At 46.3% G+C, this 22,388-nt stretch overlaps 1 protein-coding gene across 2 annotated transcripts in view; it reads left to right on the top strand.

Annotated features, from left to right (window-relative positions):
• Positions 1 to 20,953, top strand: part of LOC112250990 (breast cancer anti-estrogen resistance protein 3) — a 61,356-nt gene extending 40,403 nt beyond the window's left edge. Inside the window, exons 4-12 of one of the 2 annotated variants that reach the window (XM_024421578.2) lie at positions 8,952 to 9,080; positions 16,246 to 16,691; positions 17,287 to 17,387; positions 17,724 to 18,529; positions 19,164 to 19,279; positions 19,387 to 19,558; positions 19,701 to 19,812; positions 19,899 to 20,105; positions 20,302 to 20,953. In XM_024421578.2, coding sequence (XP_024277346.1) covers positions 8,952 to 9,080; positions 16,246 to 16,691; positions 17,287 to 17,387; positions 17,724 to 18,529; positions 19,164 to 19,279; positions 19,387 to 19,558; positions 19,701 to 19,812; positions 19,899 to 20,105; positions 20,302 to 20,477 — 2,265 coding nt within the window. In that variant the 3' untranslated portion in view covers positions 20,478 to 20,953. The remainder of the gene's footprint in view (positions 1 to 8,951; positions 9,081 to 16,245; positions 16,692 to 17,286; positions 17,388 to 17,723; positions 18,530 to 19,163; positions 19,280 to 19,386; positions 19,559 to 19,700; positions 19,813 to 19,898; positions 20,106 to 20,301) is intronic. The other variant, XM_024421579.2, reaches the window with a different exon arrangement.
• The last annotated feature ends 1,435 nt before the right edge of the window (positions 20,954 to 22,388 follow it).

Here is a 22,388-nt window from a genome sequence, read left to right as displayed (position 1 = left end):
GTACCGCATGATTGGTGAAGTAATTCAATGTCGAGCTAAATGTAAAAGAAAATGAAATGATTTCAGGGGTTTATAAAGGAACAATTTAAACCGGTACTTTTTGGGGGATTTGAACCAGTTCAGAACTTGATTTTGCTGGTCGGAACAGTGGAACGGAACAAAAGAAAGTATGGTTCTGTTCAGAACAACCCCTTGTTTTAACCCATAGAGATTTACTTCTGACGAACCGCTGCAGTTCACATCATCTGGAGCAAGAGCTGGAGGGGCCAGCTCTCTGAGGAGAACCCACTAAACACATCCCCATTTCCTCAAGTCATTAAATCACACAATGAACCTGAACCATGTCCAGTAACTCACAGCCATGCCCTCAAAACAAACAAATGACTGTGTCCCATTTTCATCTGGAAGGATGGCACTTCTGCAACTATCCCACTGTGTTTGGCTCTGTATCCTTCTGGAGGTTGTGTCTTTAAGCTAGCAATCCGGATGAAGATGACAGTAACACCACTTAACTGTCTTAGGGAATGGCAGCAGGGTAATGTGATGAAGCCCAGCCAGAGATATGCACTCGATGCAATCATGATTGAGAGTCCGTCTAACATGGATGGGTGCTTTCCACGATGATGACATGGACAGTAAAGAGAAGGTCTTTAAAAAGCCACCCCATGATCAGTCATGCAAATGTGTGAACATTCAGGCATAGGGGAGAGGGAGTGAGTTGAGCCAAAGGGGTAAGTTGAGCCACCCTTGTTTCTAGGAAACCATACACAAAATGTATCATTTGACCGGATATTTAGGAAGAGATCATAATGTTGTGTAGTCTGTGAAGGAATAAACCACATGGAGAAAGTGGTAAGCAAGTTAGGTAAAAAGAAATCACTAAGTCAAATTAATTTGTGTTATAGGTTTCATGATGCTTGTATCTAAACCAAAGTAGATCATTTTAAGATGGTTCCATACATCAGTTGGGGCCTCTATAAGCTTCAATATGAGCTCCTAAACCTAGCATGAAAGTGCATCCTTGTACCTGTGTGGGCTAATATAAACTCAGCAAAAAAAGAAATGTCCTCTCACTGTCAACTGCGTTTCTTTTCAGCAAATGTAACGTGTAAATATTTGTATGAACGTAAGATTTAACAACTGAGACATAAACTGAACAAGTTCCACAGACATGTGACTAACAGAAATGGAATAATGTAGTTACCCTGATGGAGGGATTAACTCTGTCCATCGTATCATCAGGCTCCTCAGGAGTAATTATACCAGAGCTATTTTTAAACTCAGGTTAAGAGTTGATTTCCTCATTGGACAGCTATGTGAACCAGGGCCTGCTGTAATTCTTCAACGTCGTAAAGTGGTTCCTCAGTGCTGTTGAAAAGCCACGAGATGCCAAGAAAATCTACTTCAGTTGCAGTGGAGGCTGCTGAGGGGAGGACAGCTTATAATAATCACTGGAACGGAGCAAATGGTATGGCATCAAACACATGGAAACCATGTGGTTGATGTATTCGATACCATTCCACTGATTCCACTCAAGCCATTACCATGAGCCCATCCTCCCCAATTAAGATGCGTGTGTTCAGTTGGCGTCAAGTTCCCCATACCGCTATAAAACGTCCTTAATTCAACTGGGCTAAGTGTCGAGGGGAGGGAGAGAAGGAGCTTTGTGAGTGTGAATGGAGGTTGAAGGTCTTTGGTAGTATTATGTCATGAATTGAAAAAAGGAAAGACAGAAGCAAAGACAAACAGCTCCTGGAAAGATACTTTTCCCAGGCTGCTGTCTGGGTATGGAGTGTCTGGTCACTGTAATTCTGTGGCTTAAGGGTGTTGGCTGGGTCTACAGACTGTTGACAACATGGAGAGAGTATGCCTGCCTGCCTGCCCTGCCTCGGGCCATCCTTCAGTACAATGCCAGTGCCCTCAGTGGTTATTTCAGGCTGTGCTCCCCTGCTTGGGCCTGGGATTGTAAGTCTCTATATATACATGACATGTATAAATACCCAATGGGTGGAGATGGAAGGATGAGAACTTTTCCATACTGGGCAAAACTTTCACCGCTTTATGAGTTATAGCTACTTCATTTTTTATTTCAGTGAGATTTTTTAGGATTTACATTACATCATTGACATAGTGGCCATAGGCTATGTTTGCTTCCTTTTCTGTGGTATTGCAGGGCCATGTGGTGCTGTGGTATTTCAGGGCCATGTTGTGCTGTGGTATTCTATGTAATATTGCATTGCACACTATTCAGGCCTGTCCAGATGAAAGATATTTGAAGCAGTAGACTGACTGTTTTTTTTAGGCGGTCAATGTCTTATTATACTCTTCATTACTTAGTTCAACGACTGACCTGTTGTACCATCTGGGGGTACACGCCAAAGCATGCCAGCGTCTTTATCACAACGACACGGGACAGTTCTGACACATACCACACATACGGTGGCCATGGTGAACAATGGGTTCACCCTGGCCACCGTATCCATGGGAATAACATATATGGTACTGGGTCATGTGACAAACACGTGTTGATGCCTCAAAGCCTGTGACAGAGGCTAATGCTCGAGCCATAGATATGATTCTGGTTGGTTGTTCAGGGCAGTAAAATACCATACTGGCCTGTATTGTTATCCTATCGTATTCTCACTGGATGGCATCAACATCAAATCAAAGTTTATTGGTCGCGTCCACATATTAGCAGGTGTTATAGCGAAGTGCGTGTTACATTTCCAACACTGCAGTATAATGTCGCGCACATACAAGAGAAATACGTGACTAATCAAAAACATCAAAACAAGACATCAAGAAATAACAATCCAAAGTACATAAATATGCGGTGTATATAGACAGTATATCATCTGGAAAAGAAAATAGTATGTAGAGCAGTAGGTATATTAGGATGAGCTATGTTGAGAATACAGTATATACATACACAGTGAGTAAACAACAGTATATTAACAGAATACGAGGTAACCAGCGTTCAATGACTATATACGCAGGCATTAGTCTCAAGGTGCAGGGCCGGGCAGGTAGCTGGCTAGGGATGGCTGTTCAAAAGTCTGATGGTGTTAGAAGCTTTTTCTCAGTGTTCTCTGTCCTGGATCTGATGCACCTGCACTGTCTCTGCCTGCAAGATGGTAGCAGAGTGAACAGACTGTTGCTTGGGTGGCTGAGGTCCTTAATTATCTTCTTGGCCTTCCTTTGACAACGAGTGTTGTAAATGTCCTGGAGGGCAGGCAGCGTGCCCCCAGTGATGCATTGGACTGACCGCATCATCCTCTGGAGGGCCATGCGCAGGGTAGGCTATGTTATTTTCTAAATGTAATCATTATAGTTAATAGTCACTTGTCCAAAATTGTAATTAGTCATTTAACTTTTGGATCACCAAACTCAGTACTGTAATCTGATTACTTTCAGTTAGTTTTAGATTACTTTCCCCTTAAAGGGTATTAGAAGACAAAAATTCATATTACAAATTTAACAAAATCTATTGCAGGATAAAATCTATGGCTGGCCATAAATGGATGTTGTATTTTACTTTATAGGTTGGTTATGTAGGTTTCTTCTAAACCATTGCTATATGTTTACATTTATAAAAAAAAATCTGTCAGATTTCCAGTCATTCGAATGAATTGAATACCCCTTGAACTTCAAGAATAGGAAATATGGGAATGTAGATTCGCCAAATTGTTTTACCTGAGCATAACACACAAATGAAGTACTTACTACTCTGTTGTTTATTTTGTTGTCATGGAAGACTGATTGGGTTAATTGCTTCGAGTTGAAAAACAATGTTGCTCACATGGAATGGCGTGCTTTGAGCACTACCGAAAAGTGTTATTTGCATGTGAAAAATGTATGCCATATGCTGCATTTGCTATAGGCCTATTGTTTACATTGGTGACACTTTGATATATCTATAACTTGCAACTGTTTAAGTCTATCAAAAGTGTGTGAGTTTGAACATGTGTCTGCTAGGCCTATGGACATAAAAAAAGATTGATAGGCAGCTTAAACTTCTTCAATTCCACCATTGTTGGTTTAAAATATACATATACATTTGTGAACAGCCATCCACAACAACTACAATATGTAAGGCGCAAATACCTAAATGAGAGGGCAGTAGTGTGATTCACATCAATGTGCTATGTAGATATCAATAATAATATCACCCCGTAGGCTAGACTACCGCGGTCGTCCTTACCTCTAGGCGTTTCTTCAAGTTGGATAATCTTTGGATACCGACATTAGTCACACCATTGGAAGACATAGCCTGGTCTGTAGCCTACAAAAGCCCATTTATGCTCTTTTCCCACAATCCATCAAAAGCATATTGTGTGTCATCATAGTGGTCAGTGACTTCTAATCAGACTCACTCAGGCGAAGCAAACTTAAATTTGCGCCTTTTTTGAATGCTGATTTGAATGTCAGAGAAAACAGAAAGGTGTCAACTATTTTTTCCGCAACCATCCTTTATGAATTTAAAAGTAATCCTAGAAGTAATCATCTAGTTTTTCTAAAGTATCTGTAATTTGATTACAATCTTTTTGTTGGTAACGTAACAGATTACAGTTTTTTTGTAATCCATTACATGTAATCTGTTATTCGAAAACCCTGCCCATGCTATTGAGGGTGGCACAGTTGCCGTACCAAACTGTAATGCAGCCCGACAGAATGCTTGCTCTCAATGGTGCATCCATAGATGTTTGCGAGGCCCCGTCGTTGTGGATGGGGTGGTGCTCCCTCTTCTGTCTCCTGCAGTCCACGATCAGCTCCTTAGTTGTTTTTTACACTGAAAGAGAGGTTACTTCCTGGCACCACTCCGCCACAGCTCTAACCTCCTCCTTGTAGGCTGTCTCATCATTGTCAGGCCTACCACTGTCGTGTTGTCAGCAAACTTGATGACTGAGTTATAGTCTTGCGTATCCATGCAGTCATGGGTGAACAGGGAGTACAGGAGGGGCTGAGCACAGGGGAGTACAGGGGGGCCCCCCATGTTGAGGATCAGCGTGGCGGAGATGTTGCTGCCTACCCTCTCCAACTGGGGTCGGCCCGTCAGGAAGTCTAGGACCCAGTTGCACAGAGTTCAGACCCAGGACCCTGAACATAGTGACGAGTTTGGAGGGCACTATGGTGTTGAAAGCAGAGCTGTAGTCGATGAACAGCATTCTCACATAGGTTTTCCTCTTGTCCAGGTGTACAGCGCCCCAACAGATCCACCGATGACGCAATCACCATTGCCAAGAGTATGCAAAGCTGTCATCAAGGCAAAGGGTGGCTACTTTGAAGAATATTAAATATAAAAAATACCACCTTTCGATGATGATGCGGTCATATTATTGTAGTGTGTAGCCCAAACTGTTCAGACACTAGAGACAGTAGTTGTCAGATCGGCAGTACCGACTTCATACGAGTCCCGTGATGCTTGCAAAACGGAGAACGTCATCATGTTCGTGAGAGTCTCATCTTTCCATAGAGGGATCATATTAGTTTGTTGCCCAAATGGTTCGTACACTACAGAAGTTTTTGTGAGAAGACAGATTTTAGGGGTGTCTCCTGGTCTGACAAACATCGCTGTAGCTCTGCCTCCTTCCAACGCAGAGGCGGAAAGCGGTGGATGCAGTGGATGGAGACGCAGTCCATTAAAAAAATATCTCCAGCTTAAACAGACATATTTTGATGGGGATTTTTTTATTGTGCTAATTACATTTAGACTGTTGTTATGTAACATCCCCCTGGAGATTGTGTAAAACTCTTCACACTGCTTTACTGCTGTGATAAGGCTAAGCTTGTTTCAACCACTATGGATAATTCTATCATTAGTTTTGACTTCTAGGCTTATAGCTTTCGAGGATATAGAATATCTGACTCTGGCTCAGCTTGAATGTGTTTGTGAGATGCCAGCTCTCTCGATCCTCAGCTTCCCCAGGGCTAGTGGGCCGTTTCTTGGGGAGCGTTGGGCCATGCAGGAATCACACATGGCTGACAGGCTGTTGACAGCCCCCCTCGCCCAGGGTATGTTTGTGTGTGTCTGTGCAAGCATGTGTGCACTTCCACAGTAAAGCAGAGTGAGAGAGACAGCCTGCCAGCGAAGGATGCAGTGTAAGAAGAATATTCACTGCTTCTGTCATGACATTTACAAGACTTTTCCTTGCATACATTTCCCACCAATCTAAGTTTAGCATGCAGGCTATGCATATGGATAGGCTTATGCTTCAATATGAGGCTCTCTCGTGGAGAGTCTCAGGCACAGACACCCATAACCTCACTAGAGGAAGTTTAACCCTAGACTATCTTTTCAATAGTCTTTGAAACATATAAAACCTATTTTAATCTGATGAGCAGCAGGTCCACTGTCTCTCCAACGGAACAGACAGACTAAATATATATATACAGATATAAAACAGTAGCAGCAGCCCATAGCTGACAGTGATTCAGTCCACTTAATTAGCTCTCTGCTAGGTCGTTCCACCTCAAAAAGCACAAGAAAGAGGATTTCAACACCCACCATCTCAGATTGTTCTAGAATTGTTGATGATGTTAGAAACAGATATGATTAGCATTCCTGTTAACATTATTTGGTTGAAATATAATTTTATCAGAACCTGGTGGATGTAGGATGAGACATAAACCTAACAACTTCACTGAATAATTCCTCTGAATAGGGAAAAGAAAACATCACCAAATTCACTGAGAATACGTTTCATAGGATGAAGAAATAATACTCTGAGCCGCAGCTCCATACTACTGGTCATACATAGGGAACTGATACTGTTTACTCTTGTTAGGGTGGAATTAGCGTGTGGGGTCTGTGGGTGGCTTTTGACCATTTCTTTGGATTCTTCACCTCTTACTCATTGTTAGAAACACGTTTGGTCCAAATCAGATTTTAGGTACTATATGTATTGAATATTATATGAATCCTATAAATGGCAAATTTGGGTGCAATGAATTAGCAAAATTTCTCAGAGATCAAATTATACTTCAACAGAATAATGTTGCAGGAATGCTAATCTTATCTGTTTCAAACTACAGAAATGATTTCATAGCAATCTGAGATGGTGGGTGTCATGGCTTGCTGAATTGACATGGAACGACACTTCTAAAATAAATAGCTCCATATTACCTCAAGCTTGAGTTTCCAATGCTTACCCCCTCCACCCGCAAAAATAAAACACAATTTCCTGGAGCCTTACTTCAGTTTTATTTGGCATATAATTCTGTCGGCCACAACAGAAAACTCAAATTTACAGTCCTTCCGGATGTTCTCTCTGGGGTCGAAGGTGAACGCAGTCTAACATATTTAGCCGTGGGTTAAACAGTGGAAACAAATAGCCTGTTAAGCTCGGCACAATACCGCGTCACTGCTTCTAGAAGTGGTCAGATAGGCAAAACACTGTGCAGTCCTAACAGTTAGCCAATGTCAAGAAGGCCTCATGCTATTTTAGAAGGGGACAAATGGGTATATGATACTGTATGTCCCAGTCCCTTAAAGGGAAAAACACAGCTGTGAAGAGTTTCTGTCCCGAAGGCCATTGTCATATTACATCATTGTTGTTGATCAATGTTCATCTGTATTGTCAATATTCCCAGAAAGATCATTGTTGTAGTGTGCAGGGACAAAGATGGCACTAGGCAAGTAAGGTTAATGCAGAGGTTGTACACAAACAACAATTTATTAGAAAACCAAGTATAATATTGGTCACTGGAGAAAGGTATTGAGTTGATGTAACACAATAATCCTACTGGTCATCACTCACCCTTAGGGTCAATGCTGAATAGCCAATCAACTCCCTCCTCCCACAACCTCCTCTACCTCTCCATCTCTTTATGAACCAGGTCTTGGCAGCCCCTAGTAATCCTCAGATTGTGTTTTGGAAAGTTGCAGGTTTGGTGCCAACATCTAAAATAACACAATGGCTACAGTAATTTCCTCCAGAGTCTAATCCTGCCTGCCATCTCCAGGGGGTTTGTTTAAAGAGCAACACAATTATAAAACATTAAGGAGTGTGTTGTTCTGGCTGGGTCACCTGGACCTCTAGTTAATGAAGTAGAAAACTGAAGCTCGGTTTAATCCCACGAGTGGCGCCACAGGAGGGAAATTTCAGTATTACTCTGATCATTTATCGACATAGATACTGGTATATTGCGGGCAGACAGAGGTTGCACAACAACAGACCAATCCCTTTTGTAATGTGTTTACAAAACTCAATGCAGGACATGCAGCTAGCCTAGTGGTTGGAGCGTTGGACTAGTAACCGAAAGGTTGCCAGATTGAATCCCCGAGCTGACAAGGTAAAAATCTGTTGTTTTGCCCCTGAACAAGGCAGTTAAACCACTGTTCCTAGGCCGTCATTGAAAATAACTGACTTGCCTAGTTAAATGAAGGTAAAAAAAGAGTGTGTAGGGGAAGTCTTATGATTGTGAAGGAGGATAGGTTTTGTAAATCATAGTGTGTCACAACAGCCCGGCATACTGGACTCTGTCAAATAAAATAAAATAAAAGTTTATTGGTTGTATACACACTGCACTCTATATGAGTGAGTGTGTCACAGCAGTCAGGTGAGGGAGGTAGAGGTAGGTGTGTTTTGTTGTGTTCCGCCCTGAGGCCTCTCGCTGGGGCGGGGCAGAGGGGCGTGGCAAAGAGACCAGGATATGACACAGCAGTCAAAGCAGAGGCAGGTAGAGCCTTCGGCATGGTGTGGCTCTGGGAAATTACAGCCCAGAACACAAAGAGGGGAGGAGAGCCATGTATGACACATTGCTTACACAGAGAGAAGGAGAGGGAGAGAGAAAAAGAAAGAGAAAGAGAACGTGTGAGGTAGATACAGTAGAGGGAGAGTTACATTTAAAAGGTTTACCACACAGACAGGAGCAGACAGCCAGTGCAGTGCGCATCCATGTCTGTGAGGATCCCAGTACTGAAAGAAGCTGTTGTTCCTGTCTATGTGCAGTTCTCCAGGGACAAGTACATAATGGAGGGCCCGCCGGAGAAACTACGCAAAGAGTTGGAGGAAGAGCTGAAAATGGCCAGTGAGGAGCCATGCAGCCACGCCTGGTACCATGGAGCCATTCCCAGACAGGTAACACACACACAGACACATACAAAAATAAATCAAATCAAATTTTCTGTCACATGTTTCTTAACAAACAGATGTAAATTGACAGTGAAATGCTTAACAGAAAAGTAATAATAAATACACAATAAGTAACTTGAATATATAATGTACACAGGGTCAATGTGCAGGGGTACGAGGCCGTACATCTACCTCCAATATAATAAAGTGACTAGGCAACAGAATAGATAATAAACAGTAACAGCAGCATATGTGATGAGACAAAAAACGGTCAATGCAGATAGTCTGGGTAGATATTTGGTTAACTATTTAACTAACCACTTAGCAGTCTTATGGCTTGAGGGTAGAAGCTGTTCAGGGTCCTCTTGGTTCCAGACTTGGTGCATCGGTACTGCGTGCCATGCAGTAGCAGAGAGAACAATCTATGACTTGGGTGGCTGGAGTCTTTGACAATTTCTAAAGCTTTCCTTTGACACGGCCTGGTATAGAGGTCCTGGATGGCAGGGAGCTCGGCCCCAGTGATCTACTGGGCCGTATGCACTGCTCTCTTTAGCGCTTTGCAGTCGGATGCCGAGCAGTTGCCATACCAAGCAGTGATGCAGCCAGTGAAGATGCTCTCAATGGTGTAGCTGTAGAACTTTTTGAGGATCTGAGGGCCCATGCCAAGCCTTTTCAGCCTTCTGAGGGGGAAGAGGTGTTGTCGTACCCTCTTCACGATTGTGTTGGTGTGTTTGGACCATGATAGATCCTTAGTGATGTGGACACAGAGGAACTTGAAGCTCTCGACCCACTCCACTACAGTCCAGTTGATGTGAATGGGGGCATTCTCGGCCCTTTATCTCAGCTTCTTTGTCTTGTTGACGATCAGCTTTTTTGTCTTGCTGATGTTGACGGAGAGGTTGTTGTCCGGGCACCACACTGCCAGGTCTCTGACCTTCTCCCTATAGGCTGTCTCACCACCGTCATCAGCAACTTAATGATGGTTGTTGAACAGGTAGTAAAGGAGGTGACTAGGCACACACCTCTGAATGGCCTCTGTGTTGAGGGACAGCATGGCAGATGTGGTATTGCCCTCCCTCACCACCTGGGGGCGGCCCGTCAAGATATCCAGGATTCACTTCCAGAAAGAGGGGTTCAGTCCCAGGGTCCTTAGCTTAGTGTTGAGCTTTAGTCAATGAACAGTATTCTCACGTAGATGTTCCTCTTGTCAAGGTGGGAGAGAGCAGTGTGGAGTAGAGAATAGAGATTGCATCATCTGTGGATCTGTTGGGGCGGTATGCGAACTGGATTGGGCCCAGGGTGTCTGGGATGATGGTGTTCATGTGAGCTATGACCAGCCTTTCAAAGCATTCCATGACTACAGATGTGAGTGCTATGGGACGATAGTCATTTAGAAAGGTTACCTTGGTGTTCTTGGGCACAGGGACTACGGTGGTCTGCTTGAAACATGTACTGTAGGTATTACAGAAAGGGTCAGGGAGAGGTTGAAAATATCAGCTAAGACACATGCCAGCTGGTCAGAGCATTCTCTGAGTACGCATCCTGGTTATCCGTATGGACCTGCGGCCTTGTTAATGTTAACCTGTTTAAAGGTCTTACTCACGTCGGCTTTGGCGAGCGTGATCACACAGTCGTACAGAACATGCATGGTTCAGTGTTGAGTGCCTCGAAGCGAGCATAGAAGGCACTTAGCTCGTCTGGTAGGCTCGTGTCAACTTGGCAGCTCGCGGCTGGGTTTCCCTCTGTAATCCCTCCGTGATCACTTGCAAGCCCTGCCACATCTGACAGAGTGTCAGAGCTGGCGTAGTATGATTCGATCATACTCCTATATTGATGCTTTGCCTGTTTGATGGCTTGTCGGAGGTCGCAGAGGGATTTCTTATAAGTGTGCCGCTTCTTGAAAGTGGCAGCTCAAGCCTTTAGCTCAGTGCGAATGTTGCCTGTAATCGGCATATGTACATATGGTCACATTGTGGGGGCGTCGTCATAGTCATTGCACTTATTAATGAAGCCGGTGACTAATGTGGTAAAATCTTCAATGCCAGCAATCCCAGAACATATTCCAGTCTGTGAAAGTGAAACAGTCCTGTAGTTTAGCATCCACTTCATCGGACCACTTCCCTTTGAGCAGGTCACTGGTACTTCTAATTTGATTATTTCTTGTAAGCACGAATCAGGAGGATATACTTATGGTCAGATTTGCCGAATGGATGGTGAGGGAGAGCTTTGTATGCGTCTCTGTGTGTGGAGTAACGGTGATCTAGAATTTTTTTGCACAGGGGACATGCTGGTAGAAATGTGGTAAAACTGATTTCAGTTTCCCTGCATTAAAATCACTGCTAGGAGTGCCGCCTCTGGATGAGCATTTTCTTGTTTGCTTATGACACTATTCAGCTCGTTGAGTGCGGTTTTAGTGCCAGCATAGGTTTGTGGTGGTAAATAGCCACACAAACATGCACACACACACACACACTCTCTGTAGGAACAACTCAGCTGCTGTTTAATGATTTATCATGAGCCTTATTTTAGCTTGGGTCAAAAGGATTTTTGATAAGGTATTGTTTTTGTGGCCGGCGGCACACGCTGGCTCTTTGTGAAAGAGGATAGTTCAATAAAGAGATGGAGCTGAGAGAAGGGAGAGGCTTACCGTGAAACATGACTAGCCCAATGAAAGCATGCAGAGAGGGGAGGGGTTCCCGTGTTGCCAACAGCTACGACTGGGTATCCAGTTGCACACTTATTTCATTCAGGGCCCTGTCATTCCTGCTGCCTGTTGGTCACCCACCCACTCTGTGGAGGAATCATAGCACTGCCTGTTGGTCACCCACCCACTCTCTGGAGGAATCACAGCACTGCCTGTCGGTCACCCACCCACTCTGTAGAGGAATCTCAGCACGGCCTGTCGGTCACCCACCCACTCTCTGGAGGAATCATAGCACTGCCTGTTGGTCACCCACCCACTCTGTGGAGGAATCATAGCACTGCCTGTTGGTCACCCACCCACTCTCTGGAGGAATCACAGCACTGCCTGTCGGTCACCCACCCACTCTGTAGAGGAATCTCAGCACGGCCTGTCGGTCACCCACCCACTCTGTAGAGGAATCACAGCACTGTCTGTTGGTCACCCACCCACTCTGTGGAGGAATCACAGCACTGCCTGTTGGTCACCCACCCACTCTGTGGAGGAATCACAGCACTGCCTGTTGGTCACCCACCCACTCTGTAGAGGAATCACAGCACTGCCTGTTGGTCACCCACCCACCCACCCTGTAGAGGAATCTCAGCATGGCCTGTTGGTCACCCACCCACTCTGTGGAGGAATCACAGCACTGCCTGTTGGTCACCCACCCACCCACTCTGTGGAGGAATCACAGCACTGTCTGTTGGTCACCCACCCACTCTGTAGAGGAATCACAGCACTGCCTGTTGGTCACCCACCCACCCTGTGGAGGAATCACAGCACTGCCTCCCACTCTGTGGAGGAATCACAGCACGGCCTGTTGGTCACCCACCCACTCTGTGGAGGAATCATAGCACTGCCTGTTGGTCACCCACCCACTCTGTGAAGGAATCACAGCACGGCCTGTCGGTCACCCACCCACTCTGTGGAGGAATCACAGCACTGCCTGTCGGTCACCCACCCACTCTGTAGAGGAATCTCAGCACGGCCTGTTGGTCACCCACCCACTCTGTGGAGGAATCACAGCACTGCCTGTTGGTCACCCACCCACTCTGTGGAGGAATCACAGCACTGCCTGTTGGTCACCCACCCACTCTGTGGAGGAATCACAGCACTGCCTGTTGGTCACCCACCCACCCACTCTGTAGAGGAATCACAGCACTGCCTGTTGGTCACCCACCCACTCTGTGGAGGAATCACAGCACTGCCTGTTGGTCACCCACCCACTCTGTGGAGGAATCACAGCACTGCCTGTTGGTCACCCACCCACTCTGTAGAGGAATCACAGCACTGTCTGTTGGTCACCCACCCACTCTGTAGAGGAATCACAGCACTGCCTGTTGGTCACCCACCCAACCACCCTGTGGAGGAATCACAGCACGGCCTGTTGGTCACCCACCCACCCACTCTGTAGAGGAATCACAGCACTGTCTGTTGGTCACCCACCCACTCTGTAGAGGAATCACAGCACTGCCTCCCACTCTGTGGAGGAATCACAGCACTGCCTGTTGGTCACCTGCCTGTTGGTCCACCCACTCCGTAGAGGAATCACAGCACTGCCTGTTGGTCACCCACCCACTCTGTAGAGGAATCTCAGCACGGCCTGTTGGTCACCCACCCACTCTGTAGAGGAATCACAGCACTGTCTGTTGGTCACCCACCCACCCACCCACTCTGTGGAGGAATCACAGCACTGCCTGTTGGTCACCCACCCACTCTGTAGAGGAATCACAGCACTGTCTGTTGGTCACCCACCCACTCTGTAGAGGAATCACAGCACTGCCTGTTGGTCACCCACCCACCCACCCTGTGGAGGAATCACAGCACGGCCTGTTGGTCACCCACCCACCCACTCTGTAGAGGAATCACAGCACTGCCTGTTGGTCACCCACCCACTCTGTGGAGGAATCACAGCAAATAAAGTAAAATAACATTTGTCACATGCTTCGTAAACAACAGGTGTAGACTGACAGTGAAATGCACTGTTGCTCTGAAAACATGACAACCATGCAAAACCTTCCGCATACCCGCGCAGGGCAGGACAGCTGGGCAGACATAACCTTTTCCAAGCTCAATCAAACGTCTCTATAATGACATCCCAAACAATGCTTTGTTTGGTCACTCTGTGGACTACTGTGTGAATGGAGAGTCAGGGAGCTTAGACACTTTGTTTGGCAGTTCTTGTCATAAATATGTGAAACTCCCTGAGTGTCTAGAGGTTTCCAGAAGGGAGCTTTCTTTTATGTGGACTGCAGAGTGAAAGCTACATGGCTGAGGGTGGGGACTTAGCCTCCTCCTATGACAGACTGTGACAGACTGTGACAGATCCCAGCACAGCAGGATCAGATCAGGGGGATGAGGAAGAACACTGATGACATCCTCACACCCTGGGCTCAGCTCAAATGAGTGCCTATGTACACAGAGCAGATTCATTCTCTGGCAGCTTGTCTGAAACTGGTTGAGCCAGATCAGAATCAGACAAATAAGGACAAGTCAACAACAGAGATAAGTATTTATCTTGTCAGGTCCGTTCTACAGCACTGGCTGTATTGAATCCATGGTGTGAGGCTGTCACTTTGACGTGCTGTGGCTGAATGAGGCTTGACACCCGCTGCTGCATGGTTAATTGAAATGGACTTAATTTCAACCTTGTGCTTTCATCATTATCTCACTAAGAGCTTGTCACTGAGAACTTGTCAGTGAGAACAGAGTGGCCCTGACACACACACACTGCGTCTGTGTGTGTACATACTGTAGTACTGAGAGCTCAGACCGCAGAGCTCTTTCCATGAACCTCAGCTTCAGTGAGGATGCTCAGTCTGTCTCTCAGCACACACACAGGTCTTAATCAGATGACATGACACCATTTATTAATGACATCTTATCTTATTGCCTTCCGCTGGTTCACTGATCTGGCACTGACCACGCCTCTATAATTCTCATCACTGGCTAGCTCCACACGGTACATTACACACTGTCATGTTTACCCACAAGACTGTGCGTCTCTCAACAAGAACTAGTAAGACCAGCTCAGTCCACTCCCATTCTACCATTAGACGATACACATCAGCAGCTCCAGGCTTCAGGTGATTGAGGTTTCTCTCCATGCCAGTGCATCGAGGATAGTAAATTTCACAACAAAATTAATTCACAACAGATGTCTATTAGAAATATATAAACAACATTGCATGGCTAATGGATTTAACATGGATCTTAATATAAATGAGCAGTTTCATGAGGTATAAATCAAATGACTTTCAATGCGTCAGACTGGCTTTATAAACCCAAAGCATTGCCCCTGAATAAGAAATTGAACTCTTTTGAGCTTGTCCTTGCAGTCGTGACAGGGTGGCATAAGACTGGTAAACACACACACAGCTGTGCTCAGTTTTACGGCTCAGCCTGCACCTCCTCAGTAGGACAGAGACTATGTAAGGATACTGAAAAACAGCATTCATGCTGCCAAGTGATGCTAATCAGGTTTAATAAGCTCCTTCCTGGTGTCACTGCGGCCCCATTGTGAAGAGGGCTTTTAAAAAGTCTAATTAGAAACCCTTAACCTTCCAACTCATGATTATATAAACATAAATACTTAGTTCAATACTAAGTTAATTAAATAGTAAGGTAATTAAATGTTTGGAGGAATGAGTGGAGTATGTGGTGGAGTGGAGTGTGGACCAATTTAAAAAAAAGACTATTATTTAACAAAATATTATTCAGACATTTTCAAAAACCAAACAGGTGGCCTCCTGTGTGACGTGGCAGTCTGAGTCACTGCATCGCCGTCACTACGGACCGGGTTCGACCGGCCGTGACCAGGAGTCCCATAGGGTGGCGCACAATTGGCCCAGCATCGTCCGGGTTAGGGGAGGGTTTGGCCGGGGGGGCTTTCCCTGGCTCATCGCGTTCTAGCGACTCCTGGTGGTGGGCTGGGCACCTGCAGGCTGACTTCGGTCATTAGTTGAACGGTGTTTCCTCTGACACGTTGGTGCAGCTGGCTTCCGGGTTAAGCGGGCGGGTGTTAAGAAGATGAATTAGGGGAGTCATGTTTGGGAGGATGCATGACTCGACCTTCGCCTCTCCAAAACCCGTTGGATGATTATAATGATATTATATGATTATAATGATCAAGAGTGTGGACCAATGTATGAGAGTTTCTACACAACACTGGGGGCTTGGACACTTGACCCTTCTGACTATGAGTTCCTGTTTGGCTTTGTGTGGCCTGGGCTTAGAGAGCTTGCTGGGAGGTATCAGGATGTTATAGTACAGTAACAGTAGTCCTAGAGAAAACATTCAGTGAGCCAAGCAGGTTAATGAGGCCATTCAGTGAGAGGGACTAGAACACCTGTCGCCACAAATCCAACTGTGAGACAAGTGTGACAAACGGAAACACAGGTCCAACTGTGTGATATTGAAAATACAGCCATTTGTATGAGCTATACAGTATGCCTGTCTATATGTGCTCAACACGTGTCCTCTGGTGTCCAGGTGGCAGAGAACCTGATCCAGAGAGACGGGGACTTCCTGATCCGGGACTCTCTGTCCAACCCTGGGAACTACGTCCTGACCTGCCAGTGGAAGAACAGCCCGCAGCACTTCAAGATCAATAAGATGGTGGTGGCCATGAACGAGGCCTACTGTCGGGTGCAGTACCTGTTTGAGAAGGAGGGCTTCGACAGCGTGCCTGCCCTAGTGCGCTACTACGTGGGAAACAGGAAGCCAGTGACAGAGGTGGTGGGAGCCATCATCTTCCAGCCCATCAACAGGGCCTTGCCCCTGCGCTGCCTAGAGGAGAAGTATGGGGTGGCCTGTGTCCGTGTGGAGACCGGTCTGACCCTGCCAGAGAGGAAGAGCCAGACCTCCAAACGCCTGAGCCTCAACATCATGAACGGACACACCCAGGACCAAAGCCTTGAACGGGGGAACCTGCTTAGGTTAGTAGGCTATCTAAGGAGGTTCAGGGTTGTCTGCTCTTGATATGGTGAATTGCTAGTGTGTTACAATGGTACAATGGAGATGCTTTCCTGCAGCTGATTTATTACGACATTAAAGTTCATTTTATTCTCCTCTGCACCCAGGAGCTTATATAGACACTGTACATTCCGTCATACAGGGGTCACTCCAAATGGAATTGGATCTGTATAATGTTCATGTATAGCCTGCCATGCAAACAACACATGTGCACTCCAAATTTGTCACACTAATGTGGGAGTCACAGAGATAAGTATATATCTACAATAAACCATTACTGAGGCAAAGTAAGTAAGGAGTGATGTTTAGCCTGGATGGAGAATACCAACCTCTGAGCACAATGCCAAGGCAAACCAGGATAAAAAATACCCCCTCAAATTACACAGTACCATTTTACATAAACACTGCGTCAATGTATCAGGTTTCAGTAGGGGTTAGTGGTGTGGTGTGCCCAGTGGACATGCCTCTGTTGGTAGCTAAAGGGCTCAGTCCAATTGACCTCTCTCTCTCTCTCTCTCTCTCTCTCTCTCTCTCTGTTTCTTTCTTTCTGTCCATCAGGAACAAAGACAAGTGTGGAAGCCAGCCGGCGTGTCTGAACCACGTTCAGGAGAGAAGGTTGCCTCTCAAAACCCACCAGTCAGAGAGCTTTCTTCCTCTAGGTAGGTACCTTCTCTCGCCCTCTCTCTCTCATATCCTGTTGTCAGAGGATTTACAGCCCCGACAAGCCTTCAAAACTTTGCTTTGTACCCTCAGCTCAGAAATGAGAATTGTGACATTAGCTAAGGATGGCGATAAATATATTTCTGAAAGGATTACAGAGCAGATAAAAGATGAAATGGAAATGGATAGATGTGCTTGATGTCTGAGTCTTTGGAATAAAATACAGCAGCCATCACAGCAGCTCCACAGCCACACAACACAGACATGGCTCTAGCTGTATGTACTAGGCTGCAGTGTGCAGGTTCAGGTAATGATGGTCCCCTGTCACTCCCCAGGCTCCAGGCCCCAGCCCCAGTCCCAGCTGATGGAGCATCAGCCTCGGTCCCAGTCTCCAGTGTTCAGGACGGGCAGTGAGCCGGCCCTCAGTCCCACTGTGCCAAGGAGGATGGCCTTTGAGACCCAGGCCGGAGAGGCCATCCGGGGCTCAGAAAGCCAGCTCTGCCCCAAGCCGCCCCCCAAGCCCAGCAAGGTGCCCGCCATGAGGATACCCCACTCCCCACACCTGCAACCCCTGGCCCCTCTGGCCAGCCCAGCCCCAGGTCCCCCTGTTCCCCCACTGAAGCTCAAGAAGCAGCATCTGACCCAGGCTCTCCAGTCTCCCCAGCCCCGCAGCCCGGAGGTGAACTACTTTGAGCTGAGCCCCTGCAGCCCAGCGGATTGGGACAGGCTCCAGGCTCCAGGCTTGGGCCCCCAGCCTAACAACAACAACAATATCAACAGCTACGTAGAGAGGCTGAGGACAGAGGAGAATGAGAAGAGCAGCCATGGCTCCAAACTGGACCGCAGCTCCTACCACCATGCCATCGAAGCCCTGGAGAATGGCAGCGAAGAGGAGGAGGTGGAACAAGAGAGGAAAGGAGAGCTGGATGAGATAGAGAAGACAGGGGAGGAGAAAGAGAGGAGCTTCCGGCGGCCGGTGTTGGAGACCGCGTCTACGTTCCGGCCGGGGGAGTTTGAATCCAGGCTACTGCCTGCAGAGAACAAACCCCTGGAGATGAGTGTGCTGAAGAGAGCCAAAGAACTGCTCGTTCAGAAAGACCACCACATCATTGCCAAGCACATCCTCATGGCAGACTGCCAGGTACTGCACTGTCCCACTACACCATACCCAGATTACCCACAGGACATTCTCTACCGCACTAGGCCTACTGTATGTCTGAGCACTCAGGGTTGAATCCCAACTTGAGATCATAAAAGAAATGTCAGTGTACATCATTAATTAATATGAATGGGAGATTTGCAGGACAGTTTGTGTTTGCGTGATACATGTCTTATTCTTCAGCAGCATCTAATTTAGGGGCTGGACAGTCAGGCACACAGAGGGCATCAGAGACGACTGGCATTTCATTCATTTCCTCTCGTTGGTATTTTGCATTTCAGAGACAGTCAGGTGCCTTATGTCTGTCTGTGAGTGGTACACTACACAAAGGGCCAAATGAAACCAGTAAATGTTATTTAGTTAGATGCACCAAAAATGCTCTGTAGCCAAACCCATGACTGGGTGTCTAGTCTTGAGGGAAACATCTTTATGTGTTGTTAAAAACAGCTATGGCACAACGTTATGTAAGGTGGCTGTGGAATTCAATAAAGATGTCTCTTGTTTAATTCAGTCAGAAGGAACTCATAAACAATGATAGGATTTCCCCAAACGTGACCATTCTAAAACACTTCCATCCTCCTATAGCTTAACTAAAAAATGGTTATGTACCTGACAGGTTGCTAGGGTACTTGGTGTCTCTGAGGAGGTGAAAGGTCAAATGGGTGTGTCCTCTGGTCTGGAGCTGGTGACCTTACCCCACGGCAGGCAGCTGCGTCGAGACCTGATGGAAAGGTAAACACACATACACACCCAAACCCACCTGACACACGCCTCAGGTGATAGGAACCCACATCTAGACACAAGGCACTCATGACTGAACTCTCCGTTGTGTAACTCAGGCACCACACCATGGCCATCGGGGTTGCCGTGGACATCCTGGGCTGCACAGGAAGTCTGGAGGAGCGAACCGCCACGCTGAACCGCATTATCATGGTGGCTCTAGAACTGAAGGACTCCATGGGGGACCTGTACGCCTTCTCCTCCATCATGAAAGCATTGGACATGCCTCAGGTACCCCACTCAATACAGCCAGACATGGTCCCCCAACCCCACCACGTGTTCTGAGATTAGTATTTAAAGGCAGATGTCCCTAGGGATATTGTGATTGTGCTGTTTGTTTCCTAACATACCGTATATATGCCCTTGACCACAGATCACACGATTAGACCACACCTGGACCATGCTGAGGAGGAAATACACTCAGACTGCCATCATATACGAGAAGTCTCTCAAGCCCTTTTACAAGGGCCTGTATGAAGGAACAGGTAAGCACTTCAATAGAGCCTCCTTGGTGCTCTTACAGAGCTTAAGTGCAGTTGTAGTCTCTGACCGTGTCCCTGTGTGTGTGTAGTGGACATGCCCCCGACTGGCACCACGGTGCCCCTACTAATGCCCCTGCTCATCTTGATGGAGCGCCCAGCGGTGGCGTTCGAGGGCATGGAACTGTGGGAGAGCAACGACCAGGGCTGTGAGATCATGCTGCGTCACCTAGAGGAGGCCCGCAGCGTGGCACACAATGCTGACTCATACACCGCCAACACTGAACACGTCCTGAAAGGTAATACACTCCACACCTTCTGCTAGATAGTGCTCACAGCTGTTAACATTATTTGTTCAACAAATGCTCTTGTCCAAAACGTCACAGCTTTTTTCATAATGCCCGAGATTGCTTAAGACACTATAACAGATGCATGACTAAGCTGGTATGATGTGCTACAAGGCTAACGATAATTTATTCCTCTTTCTATGTGCAGACTTCCAGGCTGACGAGGACCTGCTGGAGATCTTTAAAACAGACTTTCAGCTGCGTCTGCTGTGGGGCAGCAGAGGGGCGGCCGTCAACCAGACGGAGAGATACGACAAGTTCACACTCATCCTAACTGCTTTGTCCAGAAAGCTGGAGCCAGCGGTCAAACACACAGAACTCTAAACCGAGCCTGTAGTAAACAGACTGTATTAGTGAACACTGGTGGGTTGTAAAAGGACCTTCAGGCTGGTTAACAGAGAGGACAAACTGTGCCCCGTATTGACTAAGGATGAGGAAGATGGTTGCATAGCGAGACTACTGTGATTTCCCAACCTGTCCAATGGAGGGAGAGTGTCTGAGATCCAGTTGGAACTCTTCCCTGGCAGTGGCAGGATATTGAGTGTGTTCTTATGAAGGGGAAATATTTCCCTCAGTAACGCAGGAGGGGGGAGGGGGGGTGGCCTGGTCCAAGATCTGTTTGTGCTCCTGCCTACTCCATTGCTGTCATTGTCAAGCCAATGGAATGACAATGAGTGAAAGGGAGTTGGCATGATAGCAAAAACAGATCTGCACCATATACATTGAGTGTACAAAACATTAAGGACACCTGCTCTTTCCATGACAGATGAACCATGTGAAAGCTATGATCCCTTATTGATGTCACTTCAACCAGTGTAGATGAAGGGGAGGAGACAGGTTCAAGGATTGTGTAGGTGTGCTATTCAGAGGGTTAATGGGCAAGACAAAATATTTAAGTGCCTTTGAACAGGGTAATGGTATTAGGTGCCATGCGCACCGGTTTGTGTGTGTCAAGAACTGAAACTCTGCTGGGTTTTTCACGCTTTTTCAGTTTCCCGTGTGCATCAAGAATGGTCCACCACCCAAAGGACATCCAGCCAACTTGACACAACTGTGGAAAACATTGGAGTCGACATGGGCCAGCATCCTGGTGGAACACTCTCGACACCTTGTAGAGTCCTGATGAATTGAGGCTGTTCTGAGGGCGAAAGGGGGTGCAGCTCAATGTTAGGCAGGTGTTCCAAATGTTTTCTACGCTCAGTGTATGTGCAGCAGAAGTCATCCTAGTGGATGTGGCAGAGAGGAGAACACACTGACCGCACTGAGACCAAGAGGACGACCCGAGAAGACTTTCTGAAAGAAATGGGTGTATGAATGTATCACTAAAGTAGGGACTGAGATGTAACACCCTTGTTATAAGGGTTCAACAAAATGACAGAGGACATGAAATGATGAAACAGACGTAAAGGACGACGTTTGGTCGCTATACAAGAGGCAGTTACCGTATATGGTCTAAAATACTATGTAATATATACTGCATGTACATTAACTAGTTCTTCAACTGTCTGCTTCATGTTCAATGTTCCTCAGATGTCACGGTATACGAGTTCATCTGGATAATCCTGAATGGTAAAAGGTGTACATATTTAATGTGAGCATATGAATGCTAGACAGTGTAATATATTTCCCTCTTAAATATTATTGACCTGTAAATAGCTGCTTATTCATTGTAATATCTTGATATGAACTCTTGTGGCAAGAAATAGACAAAGAAATGACATGCAGGTGTCTGAGTAAGTGTCTGAGTAACAACTTCGGAACACATATACGTTTAGGAAAGTCAGTTAAGAACAAATTCTTATTTAAAATGACGGCTTACCAAAAGGCCTCCTGCGGGGACGGGGACTGGGATTAAAAATATAGACCAAAACACACATCACGATGAGACAACACTACATAAAGAGAGACCTAAGACAACAACATAGCATGGCAGCAACACATGACAACACAACATGCCAGCACAAAAATATGGTACAAACATTATTGGGCAGACAAAAGCACAAAGGGCAAGAAGGTAGACAAAAGTTTTCAGTCGCAGCGAACTGAAAAGACGAGTGACCCAGGGACGTGTGTGTGCTTTTGGGACCTTTTACTGACAAGAATGGGTGTTGTATGTGGAGGATGAGGGCTGCAGTAGATGTCTCGGATTGGGGGGAGTGAGGCCTAAGAGGGTTTTATAAATAAGCATCAACCAGAAGGTTTTGCAACGGGTATACAGAGATGTTAATGAGGTCT

The sequence above is a fragment of the Oncorhynchus tshawytscha genome, linkage group LG05 (assembly GCF_018296145.1).
Source record: "Oncorhynchus tshawytscha isolate Ot180627B linkage group LG05, Otsh_v2.0, whole genome shotgun sequence".
Classification (NCBI taxonomy): domain Eukaryota; kingdom Metazoa; phylum Chordata; class Actinopteri; order Salmoniformes; family Salmonidae; genus Oncorhynchus; species Oncorhynchus tshawytscha.
This window is presented reverse-complemented; position numbering and strand designations above follow the sequence as displayed.